Source organism: Crotalus tigris, unplaced genomic scaffold (genome assembly GCF_016545835.1).
Source record: "Crotalus tigris isolate CLP2741 ecotype Arizona unplaced genomic scaffold, ASM1654583v1 scf7180000018565.659758, whole genome shotgun sequence".
NCBI lineage: Eukaryota > Metazoa > Chordata > Lepidosauria > Squamata > Viperidae > Crotalus > Crotalus tigris.
In genome coordinates, this window is record NW_024097078.1 from 462,419 (window position 1) to 477,408 (window position 14,990).

Below are 14,990 nucleotides of genomic sequence, written 5' to 3' on the forward strand. Positions count from 1 at the left end.
CAATGTCCCTTTTATGCTCAAAGACAACCCTTTTGAATCTGAGGTGACGAGGGATCAAATCAAATTCTTCCAAATCTGTAAAACTAGGGATTCTGGTCTGGTCTTTCAGCATAACTGCAAGGACCAACCATCCAGGAGGACCCCGATGTTAATGTTGATCCGCAAAGATATGCATCATTTTAAAATTGTTTTTTAAAAAAAAGTTACCGTAATTTCCGGCGTATAAGACGACTCGGCGTATAAGACGACCCCCGACTTCAGCGCCAATTTCGACGCTTTAGAAAGTCGTCTTATACGCCAGAAAATACGGTAGCCCTTGCCTGAGGAACCTTTACTCAGGCAAAGACCAGGTTGTCTTATTCCACAGTCCTTCATAAAAGTTTGCTCATCCCCCAGATCACTTGTTCTGCTTAGATTCATATATCAACAAGATATTTCCAGGAAATAGAGGAGCCCAAATGCTTAACAATACATCACTTGAACTGGTTGCGGTATTTTAGAAAGAGAACATTTTGGTGAGTTGGTTGCTTTGCCTTCTGTGCCGCAAAAAGTTTTTTTTTGTTGTTGTTGTTGTTTTGCTTTTTGCTTTTGTATCTTGCCTTTTCCTGGTACCTTAAGACAGCTTATGTGGGGAGAAAGGAAGAGTTTTATCCCCATAAACTTAAACTCAACAAACAATCTTGTGTCAAGAGGGAAGTTAAACCTAAGGGTCCCCAATAACTCAGTGTCCCCAATAAAAAGTCAACCACATTCATACACGCATAGAAATGTAAACACACCCCAACTCAGTAATATACAGCATCATATACTCTCTCTGTAGGGGCCTTCTGAGCCCTGTCTCATCCTTTGCCCATCCCCTATATAGTTGTAGTAATGGAGGAAAGCTGCAAGATAAGCTGCAAGAGCATTATGGAAGGAGGGAGAGAAGCAGAGGAGACTGGATCCTGGGATAAAGAAAGACAATTGTTTGGAGAGAAAAGAAGGATCTGATCTGATGCTGGTGAAGGCTGAATTAGGGCAAAGGGGAGAAAACAAGCAAGCAGCAAGGGACAAGTTAGGGAGGAACACAAGGCTAGATGCAAGCAAAAGAGAAGGACTGAAGGAGATGGAGCAACAGGGCAATGAACAGAGAGAATGGCAGGAGGGGATGAGGATGCAGAAAGAAGAATGTTGGAAAATGTGTGAATGGGTCAGTAAGGGGCCAAGGGGCTGCTTTAAAAGTTTCTTTAAAGGTACACAAGCAAGTCTGACCATTTTTGCCCTTTTTTACTTTCCTGCTGGAATTCAGAGCTTAGAAATATTTGTGAAAAACTAGAGCAGTGGTGGCGAACCTATGGCACAGGTACCAGAGGCGGCACTCAGAGCCCTCTCTGTGGGCACGTGCACTGTCGCCCCAGTCCTAGGCCTTCAGCTGGGTTTTATAAAAACCTTTTCGCTTTAGGCCTCCACCGCCATGTGCAAAAAAAAAAAAAAAGGTTCAATCTATCAGTCAATTTCAACTTCTTATGGGAAAAAAAAGATCTTGCAAAGTTGGAATTGATTGATTGAACTTTTTAGTCCCACCCAGTGTGCCATTACCCCTGCAGCCACGCCCAGCCAATGGGCCACACCCAGCCAATGGCCACCCGGCACCCGACGATGCATAAGTGGCTTTTGTGTTGCAGTTTGGGCACTCGGTCTCTAAAAGGTCTGCTATCACTGAACTAGAGTATCAGACATTATGCAAAAATCCCATCCAGTAAGGTGTTTTAGGAGCACTAACCAATTTATCATGCTTCAGAAGATTCACATTCAGACAGAAGGAGAAGAGCAGCTTGTCTTTTTCAAAGAGCGAGCGGCAGATGTTGACATAAAGGGAGTAAGTAAAGTGATCTTTGAGAAGCCTCAGTCTGCAAGTATAAAAAAAAATTGAGAAGGGATCTAAAAGACAGCAGTCTGGCAGCCACAAATCTGAAGATCCTTGAAATTTCAATTCTACAGGAGTAATCTTTTTTTTTTAAATTAAAGATTTTATTTTAAAAAAGCTGCACAAGGAACCTCACTAATCCCTCAGGAGATACCCTTCAGAGGCATTCATATCTAATAGCCACCGACTTCCATGAACTGGTTCAACCGTTTTCTAAAGAATGCCAAGCTGGTTGCATTATACCTCATGGCACCAAATTCCCAAGTTGAATTACATATTTTGTAAAAAAAAAATTAAAAAAAATGCTTTCTTCTGTTCTGATTCTTTCAGGATTGAATTTCAATGGACCGCTACTGGTTTTAATAAATTGGAAAGGGGGAAATAGCCTATCCTTATCCACTTTATCCATACCAAGCATAATTTTGTAAACCTTAGTCATCTTCTCTCTTATTCACCTCACAAATATTATGTTTTCTCATTAGAAAGCTGTTCCATCCCCTCCATTATTTTAGGTGCTCTCTTCCAAACCTTCTCCAGCTCCTCTATATCCTTTTTGAGATGCAATAACCAGAATTACATACAGTATTACAGATGTAGTCATGGTATTAATTTTTATAAGAAAAATATATTATTGGCACCTCTATTTTCAATAGTTTCTTATCATCCCTAACATGCTGTTGGCCTTTTTTTACAGCAGATGTGCCCTGTGTTAACACCTTCACTGAACTGTTTACTGTTATTTCAAAGTGTCTTTCCTCCAACAATTTCCTTAACAACAAACTAGGGCCTAAACCAAAAGCAAGTGCACATGCTATTTGTGTCCCTCCCCCCATCCCATTCCACTAAGCTACATTATAGCTTAATGTGGTTACCTGACTGACATAACTCACTAAGCATTGAATGCTACCATTTTGCCATACAGTCCATTTGAAAACCATCACATGTATTCAATGAGGAGTCTTGGTGCTGAGCTTGCTTGTTTTCTTGCAGACGTTTCATTACCCAAACTAGGTAACATCATCAGTGCTAGTTGTTTCATTACCTAGTTTGGGTAATGAAATGTCTGCAAGAAAACAAGCTCAGAGAGCACCAAGGACCTCTCATGTCAACCCTGAGCTACAAATATTCTCCTTTATTAGTATTTAATTTCTGTTACTGCACTTTCTGACAGGCCCATGTAGTTTTGCAAAGCAGTATCTCTGAGCACTTACAATCAGGACCCTTGTCTAACTACAGTTAACATTGCCAGAAACATAGCTGGCCCATTTAAAGTGGTAACAACTTGAAACTGTAAGTAATGGTTCCAAAGTCAGAATAAATTGGTCCAAACACAAGAAAACAGCAAGCAATCAAGCATCCAAAAAGTACAGAGAGGGTGGGGATGTTTATTATTTAACAGTCCCAAGCTACCAATGAATATCACATAAAATCTAACATTGAACTCAATTTTCACAGCACATTATTTTTTAAATGACTTTTCAGCGAAGTCAACTTAAATGCTGTGTCCAATTAACTGAAGATACTGAAATTAGTCAAGCTAGGTCTGCCTAATTTTCTCAAGATTTGGTATTTAAGGCTTGTTTTGGTATATATATTGAATTATTAAAGAACACTTGGGAGGGAGGGGAAGCTTCGAATGAAAAACTTATAAATGTTCCAATCACAGCTCCATATCTTTCTTACACAGTTCTTCAGAGTGAGGCATTTATCTCTTTCAAAGTATTTGGTCTCCAATACTTTAAACTTGCACAGGTAAAATATGCCCACAACAACTCTCTTCATATAGCCTTAAGCATATTAAAAACAGTTTATAAAGGCATACATTGCTTTGTTTTCATTTTATCAGAACTCCAACACTGAAAATTAAAAAAAAAAACAGACTTGTTTTGTGAAGCAGAACAGAAGCCACACTCTTTCTCTGTAAAAATCCACTCCTGCATATCCACAATTTCCCCATTCCCCCTGATATAATTTAAGATGGTTGCCATTCTGCATTGTTACCTTTAGAACAATTTTGGAAAACAAAAAGTGGCATACAAATACTTTAAGCAAATAAATAGTGGGAGTCTGAAGTCCACTGCAAATAATCTGGAATTCTACTAACAGGTCTAGATCTGCTCACCCTGGTTCAAACTACAATAAAATAGTCTTTTTGTTGAGGGGGGGCAGGGAAGCACATAGTTAATCCAATGAAATCAGTACACACATGCTAATTTGATTAATATGTAACTTGATTAATATATAACTTAATTCCAGTCCCAGATTGGAGTTGTTTAGTAGACTTAGAAGAGAATCCCATCTCCACCTACTTGTGTACTGGTTCCCCTCTTACTCAGTTTTTTGTTAATTTTTAATGTTCAAAATTGTTAGGCTTTATATTGTTGTTTTATGATGCTGTAAGCCACGCAGAGTCACTCGACAGTGAGATGGGCGGCATATAAATTGAATAAATATATTTTATGTAGAGCTTTTCAATATAATTAATAGCCTAAGTAACAAAAACAGAAAATCTCAACCCACCCATTCCTGCTAGATGCTCCATAGTTAGAACAGATGGTAAAAGCAGCAATAGAATCATAATTATTTCGTATACCTTTCTTGCAAAATATCTGACTTTTCTGAGTTGTCTATAGACATGATGAAGAGGTTGATGAACCAGGTTAAGGAATACTGGTACATGGGCTCAATATTGGCCAGATCGGCAATTGAAAAAAAGAGGATTGATGAATGAACTGCAATGGGACGGTAGCCCATCCGGGTAGCATCTATTTTCCTTTCCGTTTCTTCTGCTACAGCTTGCTTTTCTGAAATTTCATTAGCCAAAGCTTTAGAAGAGGATAATATCTTGATAGCAGTCTCGTCTTCCAAAATATTTCCTTCAGATGATGACAGAACTTCTAAAATTTTGTCCTCTATTTCCTGTAGCTGTCTATAACAGAGAACTAGATTAATACCTTGTAGAACCTCTGAGTGATCTAATCCAAATATGATTTGATATAGTCAAGGGACACAGAATATTAATTATTATTATTCTAATATTAATTAGAAACAAAAGTGGATTTGAGGGATCAAATCTTTGAGAGTTACTTTAAACTTTAAAGCACTTCCAAGAGAAAACTGACACAAAACGGATTTTGTACAACAATTCCTTGACCCATTCCAGCCAATCAGCAGAACACACATAGCTCTACATCAGCTTTCCCTAATTTGATGCTTTCCAAATGTGCTGTACATTAACTTCCATAATCCTCATTAAAATCTAAAATATAATTGAGTACATCTGCTGAAGAAGCCCATTTTACTGAAATCATGAGCTTTCCACTCTTGGAAAAAATTAATAGTGGGCTCAGTTCAATCCCTATCTCCTAAATCTCTCTGATCTATGCTAATCCTGGGAAAAGTCAGAGTTGCTCTTCTCAATGGCCAGAGATCTTTCATAATTCTACTCTGTCCCTCAGCTGCCATTCTAAGCTGCATTTTACATTGAAAATAATGAAGTCCACTTTGGAATGCAGCAGTCTTTCCTATCTGGTACTTTTCATATGTTTATCATCAACTTCTCATGTGTCCACTCACAAGAAAGATTCATTATTATGGTATTTAGAAAAATAAATCAAGAGGAACCTCTGTTATCAAACAGCATCTACAATCTGATCTAGTATCAGCTATTTAATACTTCACTATGCAGTAACCCGATGTCTCTGGAAAGATTAAACATTAAATATTGGCACTCCCCTGTTTCCCCTTAAAAACTATTTAATAGCCTCTGAAAAAATAGGAGATGCCATATAACCATCATGGACAGCTTGCATTAACCTCCATTAAGGTGCCTACGTCCTTTATAAAACCATCTAAGCTAGTGACTGCATCTTACAATGATAAAGTCTATATAAGAGCTATCCAGTGGGTGTTTTTGCACAGCTATTTAAGCAAGGTAAAGACCCAATGACTCCTTTTGTACCATATGCTAAAACTCAGTTAATATAAATCTTCATTAGTTTTCCTGTGGTTTAACATATAATAGGCATTGAATCACTCAGTGGTACAGAAGGCATTATAAATTACAGAGGAATGTCAAAAAAGTTACTTATCATATTTCAATTGTTTCAGTGAAGGATTCTCTGTATAAACACAGTGTTTGAAAGAGAAATAATGTCCTCAAAGTCTCTCTATATGTTATGGAGAATGCTTTGCCAATAAAGCTGAAGAGTACAGTCACAGACTAATATTCCCTTTTCTGACTTTTCAATTATCTACAAATTCAGATCACACTTTACAGCGAACAGAAAAGGTCTTGTTAGCCCAGCCTTTTCACAATTCTTATTTCTCCAGTAACAAAGTCAATTAATTTTTACCAAGAGCTGCACAATTAAGGATGAAGTACAAGTAATCCTCAATTTACAACCACGTTAGGGAGTGTAAAACTTGTTATTAAGCAATGCAGTCATTAAGTGAGGTATCACATGACTATATCCAATTTTACTTTTACCACAGACATTAAGCAAATCACCGAATGTCATTAAGTGAGAGACCACGTAACTGTGACTTGCAACTTCCTGCTGGTGTCAGAAACCAGCTGAGAAGGTTGCAAATCACATAGCAATAGCACTTAGACTTATATACCGCTTCATGGTGCTTTACATCCCTCTCTAAGTGGTTTACAGACTCAGCATATTGCCCCCAGCAATCTGGGTCCTCATTTTACTGACTTCAGAAGGATGGAAGGCTGAATTAATTTTGAGCCGATTAGGAACAAATTCCTGACTGTGGACAGAGTTAGCCTGCAACACTGCTTTCTAACCATTGCACCACCACAGCTCACATGACTGCAGGATGCCACAACCAGGGCTTTTTTTCTCATAGAATGCCCAGAACGGAGTTCCGACACCTTTTTTGGATGGAACCTTGTAGGGTAGGCAAGGCGGGTTGTATGACGTGTGTAAGTTCCAGCAACTTTTTTTTTTTTTTTTTTTTTAGAAAAAAAGCACTGGCTACAACTATTATGTTTACCAGTTCCCAAGAGTCCATACTGCAATCACATGTCTACAGGGGCATTGTGACAATTTTAAGTGCAAAGATCAGTTACATCACTTTTTCCAGTGCCATCATAAATTTGAATGGTCGTTAAATGGATGGTTGTAAGCCCAGGACTACTGTAAGTTAATTACTTTCTCTCTGTAGAACATTATCATTCAGTTGAGATAATTTTCTATCTAATAATATTTTAGTACTTTTTATTTTCAGCTCCTTGTAAGATCAGGGCTTGCTTTTCTTCTTCCAGATCTGGCCTCTCTCTTGCAACAACTATTCCAAGCAGCTGATCTTGCATCCCCTCTGAGGTTATCATGAAATTTAACAAAGTTACCTGAAAATTTCAAGAGTTCCAAGTTAGAATTAGAACCAGATAAGACAAAACCCAATAGTAATCTCCAGTTATCCAAATAAGATACTTAAATTTTAGGATGCTATGTTACATTCTAACACAATGGTCTCCAACTTTCTTGGCATCAGGGCCAGTTCTGTGGAGGACAATTTTTCCACGGACCTGGGGGGGGGATGGTTTCGGTTTCGGTCGCTCACCTGCAGTACAGCCCGCTTCCTAACAATGGCGCTTGGGGATCCCTTTCCTAACATATATCAAACATTTCTGAGAAAGAGAAGAGAATAGCTTTTGCTTTTGTCTGAAAGTTGTCCTCTTCACCATGCAGCAGTCTTCTCCAAACAAGTACTTCCAAAATATATTTTCATGATTTCTAGAATTCCCATACTTGTGGATAGCAGGTGGAAATTCTCAGAATTATTCTTTCAGTACAAATGGAAAGTGCTAGGTTGGAGAACTGCCATAAAGTAATTCCCACCTAGTGGCCAGAAAATAACAGCACTCTATGCCCAAAGGGACCATTGGAGCCCTAGTAAAACCAAGTTAGCACAGATCATCATGGAGAAAACCTACCTATTTGATCATTAAGAATTGACAATTACTTGGCTGCCACATAATCAATCAAGCAAAATCTCTGGGTTGGATTTTGATAAATTAGCTTTCAACTCAGCTACTTTTCTAGAGAAAGTGATATCAAGACAGCTTTTGCCCTAATTATTTTGGAACTGCAAGGTTGGCAAAGTCTGATTGATGGGAACACCTGCCTCCAGCTTCCTGTTCCACAAAGTTTTCCCTATCCTGAAACCAAGACACTTTGATGCTTTTTCTATTCTTCCTCATAGAGGCTGTTTGGTTCCTCCCACTCCCTTCCCCCTCCCCAAAAGCAAATGCAAATATTAGAGTTGTTGGATGCCAATGGATTACAATGGGTTTTTCACATTCTTCTAGTAATAGCAATAACAATAACACTTAGACTTATATACTGCTTCATAATGCTTTACAGCCCTCTCTAAGTGGTTTACAGAGTCAGCATATTTCCCCCAACAATTTGGGTTCTTATTTTACCAACCTCAGAAGGATGGAAGGCTGAGTCAACCTTGAGAGGGTCAGGATCAAACTCCTGGCAGTCAATAGAATTAGCCTGCAATACTGCATTCTAACCACTGCACCACCATGGCTCATAGCAGGACAGGGGTGTCAAACTGCTGGCCCACGGGCCGCTTACATCATGCGGAGGCTGCCCCCACCCCAGCTCCGGCAATGCAAAAAAGTTGTGATGCATCGCAACACATCACGTGCAGCAGGAGATTGGGAGGCAGAGTGTAGTGAAAAGGGCAGCAATAAAGAGATTTTTACAGCAATATAGAAAAAAGTAAAGAAAACATAATAGAGGAGCTTTTAATTTAACGTTGGGATTTACCCTGATCCTTTACCCTGAACCGAACTGACTTTTGTTAATGCCGAAGATGAATACCTGTTCAGAACATAAGGGAACCTCTGAAATTGATCCATGGTAAATATATGGCCTATTCACATTCAGTCTTTTGTCATTTTTACTGCCTTCTTCCCATTGTTAGATACTTTGTATTAGTATTAATATAAATATTTTTAAAATGATATATAATACAAATAACCGCTCACATATAGGTCAGCGGGACAGAGCGGAAAAAAGCATCTGCTCATATTAATGTTGTATGCAAATGCATAGGGAGAAGATTAAGAAAGGGATTGTGGTACTGTTAATAAGATCATCCACTTGCTTATGAAACAAAAGCCAAACCACCTGCGGTTCCCAGGCAAAATGCTCACTTTAACGGAGGTTTCCGGGAGGTAGTGGGGGTTTCGCAGCTTGGTTGTAATATAAAAGCGAAAGTCCGGAGCGTATTCAATGGTCGAATCCCCAAGGCGGATGCAGATGCTGCCAGCCTGCTTGAAAGTCTGCTTAAGCAGAAGAGGCTCCAGAATGGGGTCCAACTCTTCGGCGACATTTTCTAGCAGCACTTCAGTTCAGCCAGAAATTGAGACAAACCATAAATTTACAAGATGCAAAAACAAAGGACACAAAGCACACACAATGCTACCAGTATATCAGTAATATATTTTCAACTGCAGTGGAAAGCAGTCTTGGAGACTCGCTAATTGGAAGATGAGTAGAAAATATAAACATTTGCAGACTAACTTCAAGTGCCTATCTTTACTGTTACACATGACTATCACTCATAAAATCTAATAGCTGCAATGTTAACGTAGGAAAAAAATAAGGAACCTCTTATTACAAAATTTGGAAAATTAATGGTTGGAAATATAGTGCCAATAAAATAATTTTTATTCTTTTTGGATAGGATTGTGGCCTAAATCCCCACCTGTCTGCAAGTTTTTCCCAATTTGGAGGATTATTAATTGGTTTTGAAATGCAAAATAGTTTACTATCTGATGTATTACATTATACCTAAATGATTCTAACAATTATAAAAATTAATTGTGCAAATTTGCAAGAAAAATCTACTTTTAAAGACTTGATCGCTTACCAGGTGTACCAAACTGAACACAGTTTTCTAGTGTTCGTACAAATTCACTGTCACTGAGCTTTATGACATGCAAGCTGTTGGCTTTTTCCATATTTTTCACCCACTTGTTTGCTTGACCCTGAGGGTCAATCATAAGTGGCCATCTTCTTGCATTTCTGGAGAGAGAAAACAACGGAATACCTCAGCTTTGTGAATCTGCATGGCACATTTATTTGGGGGCTTTATTATGTCCACTCAATCAGGTCCGATTCTCAGAAACTGCCTGGACAAGTCCCTGCAATTTCCTTGTCAAGATCTTTCAGAAATGGTTTGCCATTGCCTCCTTCTTAGGGCTGTTAGAGTGTGCCTGGCCCAATGTCACCCAACTGGCTTTGTGCCTAAGGTGGGAGTAGAAATCATGGCCTCCTGATTTCTAGCCAGATACCTTAACCACAATATCCATCTGTCCCTTGTACCTGAACACATTTACAAGATCCCGATATGAAAATAAGTGTTTTGTGAGCCAGAATAGTGCAGAACGGTGTCAAGAATTCTTTCTTGACTTCCTTTGAAGAAGTACCTATTTCCTTCCAGTTTTATGCTTTCACTTTCTGGGCCCTTGCAAAAGGAAATAAGCTAGCATCCACAAACGTGTGAGATATAATTCAAGGGGAAAATAGAACTCCCCTCTTTGTGTAGTAATCACTAGCACATGTCTTTTTTTCCCATGCTAGTTATTGTTATCCACCCAACAAAAGAAAATGAACGGATGCTCCACATTCCTTTCATATAGGCCTTCCTGCATTCATCAGTTGTGTCTCAATTTCAGTGCAGTGTTGACTTCACTCCCCAGTTCACTAAGCAAGCAGATCTGTAGTCAACACAAGGGCAGTTCGATAAGCAAATGCTAATCTACATGGTCAACAGCCTTAATCATCCAGTTTAGCTGAGTGATTTGAAGAGTTTAAAAGTATATAGCTTTAAGGATCAGGAAGGTAGAATTGGTGATGATTTTAGAAGCAGGTATTGGCAGGATGGGGCAGGATCGAGTAGCAAGCCTCCCTCCCTCAGTGAACATTGAACAACATTTGTTTCGAACGGATCTGGAAGTGGAAGTAGATATTGGCATCTAGAACACTATTCCAATTGGAAAAGGTTGCCTTACAAAACAGCAAATTCATGTTTGAATCTCTGCATATGCTTAACATAAGAATAACAAGTGCTTTAATCTAAAGACTGCAACTTCATAAAGCAATAAAGGAACGAAGCATTTAATCCAAGGAAAGTATGAACACTGAGTTAGTACTTTTGCTATTTTGGGCCCATATTACCAGATTCAAAATGGCTTCCAATGAAGGGTTTTCTATAGCTCTGCCATTTTAGATTTTAGACATTTTTGATCTTCTCAACATGGCTTTCTTCTGGCATTCCAAGCCAGCATATTCAGAAATTACATTATCTTGTAATTTAAGATTTCATCAGCCAACAAGCTGCAGGATGCAAATTTAGAGAGCAATGCTTTAAATGCGAAGGATTATGTCCTGAGACCTTTTGCGTGCATTTCACTACTAAAGACTCCATATTGTTTTTAAAATGAAAAATATACAATAGTACCTTATTGCGCCCCTACAAGTAGAAAATAGCATACAATACTCTCCAAAGAAATAAATTATGCCTATCTGAAGTTTCTGTACTTACGAGATAATAATACCATTATCAATGGAAAATAAATCGGAAGGCAACCCAGCTATATTCCAAGCTCTAATTTTCACTGCTTCTCCTAAAGTTGTAGTTAGAGAAAAATCATCCGAGCAGGGAATGCCTCTGGCTTTGCATGTCAATATCCAGTCCCGGGCTTGATTCTGAAAAGGAAAAATGCTAAACATTTAGCCAGCTATTTTGAAAAATGGTTTTAGTGATATGAGGCTCATCAGTAGTATCAATGACTTGTCACTCTTGAAAATTTGCTGGGACAAATTTGAGTTCCTTCTGATTGTTTTTAATCGGATGCCTTCTACTAAAAAGCAACAATGTAATACTTACAAAATTATTCCCAAGACGTATGTTAGTTATTATTTATTTAATGAAACTTAAAATGAACAGATCAAATTTTTTGTCTTTCAATTAGCCCTCATTTTATCCATTTCTTCCATTTTGCTCTTGGGGAGAAACATCATAATCAGGGAGTGAATTCAGAAGTGTACATAGCGAAAGACCCCTAATACTGTTTATCAACAAGGGCTGAAATCTAGAGAGATGAACACGCCTGGTGTTCTGAAGATTAGGCATCATGTACTTAGTGAAAGCTACAGTCATACTGTAAGCAGAAGGCCTTAATTAACAGTTTATGACACTAAAAGTTACAGTGCAAAATAATTGTTTCAGTTGTTAAACAGCATGACTGGGTACGCTTTGAGGATCAATCTAGAAAGCTCTCAAACACATAATAGTGTGCAATATTCGATTGGAATTTCTCAGCATCTAATTTAGATGGGTCAGAGGTATATATATATTCATCCAGATGGGTCAGGTATATATATATATATATGTCTCATTTTGGGGATAAAATCCTTCTAGGCGACTTATAGCTTATATCAAAATCTGCTGAACAGCAGAAAACTGATCATGCTATGATTGAAACAGACTTATTGGAGAACGAGGGGTGACATGATAGCAGTGTTCCAATATCTCAGGGGCTGCCACAAAGAAGAGGGAGTCAAGCTATTCTCCAAAGCACCTGAAGGCAGGACAAGAAGCAATGGATAGAAACTAATCAAGGAGAGAAGCAACCTAGAACTAAGGAGAAATTTCCTGACAGATTAATCAGTGGAACAATCTGCCCTCAGAAGCGGTGAATGCTCCAACACTGGAAGTGTTTAAGAAGAAACTGGACAGCCATTTGTCTGAAATAGGGTTTCCTGCCTGAGCAGGGGGTTGGACTAGATGACCTCCAAGGTTCCTTCCAACTATTATTATTATTATTATTATTATTATTATTATTATTATTATTATTATTATTATTATTATTATTATTATTATTGGAAGAGAGATAATGAGCATGTACGGGGGAGGTGTGGAGACACTCAAATATGCACAGAACTGTTAATGAATAATGTGAAGGAATTTGTGTTCTGATGCAGTTGATGCTTTTGTTTTTCTGTTAATATAATTTAATACTTTTTTTAAAAAAACAAGATGTTTGCAGAGCAAAGCATCAGGATTCTTTTAACAATCTAAGCTGGAGACTGGTAGCTTTGAATATTTCTGCAAGAGCAGGAAGCAGAAAATTCTAGCAAAGCAGGCTTTTCACCTGCTTTACTTTTTCTCATGGAAAGATGGAAATAAGAACTGAAAAGGAAGGCAGAACAGCCAGAAGTCATCTGATTTTACCCTCCTTTTCCTTGGAATTCTTCCCACAGAGATGGAGGTTGGTTGTTCTGGGCAAGAGAGGAATATCCAGGCAGAGCTGTTCCAACTACTTCTTTCCCACAGAAACGAATATAATTCATAGTAGGTAGAAAACAGAATTACTTTTAAGACAGAGTGTTTTTACATTAACAAAGTTGGAAATAAGGAACAAAGGAGACTAAACTGGATGGTCTTAAATAGTAATGGAAGTGAATATGCCTTTAGAGAACAGTTAAGCATTTTAAAGTCAATCAACTGGAAGCACCTACTCATATGGCCTATATCAGGGGTCTTCAAACTTGGCTCTTTTATGACGCTGGCTGAGGAATTCTGGGAGTTGAAGTCCACAAGTCATAAAAGGGCCAAGTTTGAAGACCCTTGGCCTATATGTTCATAGAAACTGCCATGCCAGGGAATAAGTTAGTTACACTGTTTGAAATGTTGAACTTGGGAACTGGTTACAATGTAAAATAACATTTCAAAGAACTTTGAAATTTCTTAGGCAGTAACTCCAACTCCAACTCAAAACATTGACTTAAGGATAATTTCCTGTCATTTGTAAATAAAATCAAGTTAACTATGGAGTATTAGGATAACTTAAATCTATTTTGTGGCGGATATAAAATCAAACATAAAGATATGCAATTCTTTTTCCTACCAGAATTATTGCTCGTGTTTCATACTTACGCTCTACAAATCCTCATTTATTTATTAAGAAATTAACAAAGGAAAGAACATTGTTTATGGATGGAGGAATTTCAGAAGAATGAAAATGACTGTACAACCACACAAAAATAAAACGGAGGATTCAAGTATCAAACATTTTTTATTATCATCCTTATAAATGTCTCAGTTCTATTATGCCTTCTTAATAGCTGCATTGGCTGCATTGGTCTAATGAAGAAAAACATAATTGTGCAGAAATATTTTGCAATTTGGGAGAGTCATAATCTTAATCTAACTTCTCCATGGGCCTGAATTATGATGTATATTAGCTCTGATCCAGCTAAAGCATTATGATTAATTCCCATTGAAACCAGGAAAAGATTTAAAATCTCCCATGGCTTCCAACGAGACAGTCACAAATTGTTTTGTGGGCTGAGGTTAGAATCTGTTATGTTTCATATTTCAGAAATATGAAAATCAAAACTCTGCCTAAATTCCCTACCCTTTTTAGAATACCAAGAATTTTTAAGGCTACTTACACATGTCTCCACAGGGTGTACCTTATCAGCCTTAAGAAGTGATTTATACAGAGAGTTACAGTGTGTAACTAAGCCTATCGATGCCTTGCCAATTTAGAAAAAGTTCTTATGAACAGCTCAAAAATAAGCCAAGAAATTGAGCTGAAACACATGCGAAATCCTGAGCATCCATGGTTTCCTCCAAGTATTTTGCTATAGTCCTTCGGTTTAGTTACTGCAGGCAAAAACATTTTACTTGACTGCTTTCTTATGAAATGCTGCACATTCTAAAGGGAAGAAGCTGTTGCTCATGGAACTGCAGACCATTAGTCCTTCTATCTCTGTATTGTCTGCAACTAATTGACAGTGGCTCTTTGGGGTTTTGGAAAAGGACTATATCCAAAGCTGCATGGAAATGTCAGGAACAACTACAAGTCAAACATGTACTCTTTCTCATGCTGAATGGCATGGCAATCCTTGTATATGGAACATCTCAAGATTAATATAGGTCATTTCTCCTTAAAACAGTATTTCCCATATATAGTTGAATTATAATATATCAGCTCTAGCCAATAATAACTGCCAATAATTAAAGATAGTGTGAG

At 37.9% G+C, this 14,990-nt stretch overlaps 1 protein-coding gene across 5 annotated transcripts in view; it reads right to left on the reverse strand.

The window, feature by feature from the left end:
- The window catches only part of DNAH7 (dynein axonemal heavy chain 7), a 160,283-nt gene that overhangs the window by 30,534 nt on the left and 114,759 nt on the right, over positions 1-14,990 (reverse strand). For 4 of the 5 annotated variants that reach the window (XM_039354619.1, XM_039354618.1, XM_039354617.1 and 1 more), the window contains 6 exons: positions 11,492-11,655; positions 9,815-9,969; positions 9,096-9,286; positions 7,138-7,271; positions 4,500-4,835; positions 1,763-1,889 (listed from right to left, as the gene is read on the reverse strand). In XM_039354619.1, the coding sequence (XP_039210553.1) occupies positions 1,763-1,889; positions 4,500-4,835; positions 7,138-7,271; positions 9,096-9,286; positions 9,815-9,969; positions 11,492-11,655 (1,107 nt within the window). The remainder of the gene's footprint in view (positions 1-1,762; positions 1,890-4,499; positions 4,836-7,137; positions 7,272-9,095; positions 9,287-9,814; positions 9,970-11,491; positions 11,656-14,990) is intronic. The other variant, XM_039354621.1, reaches the window with a different exon arrangement.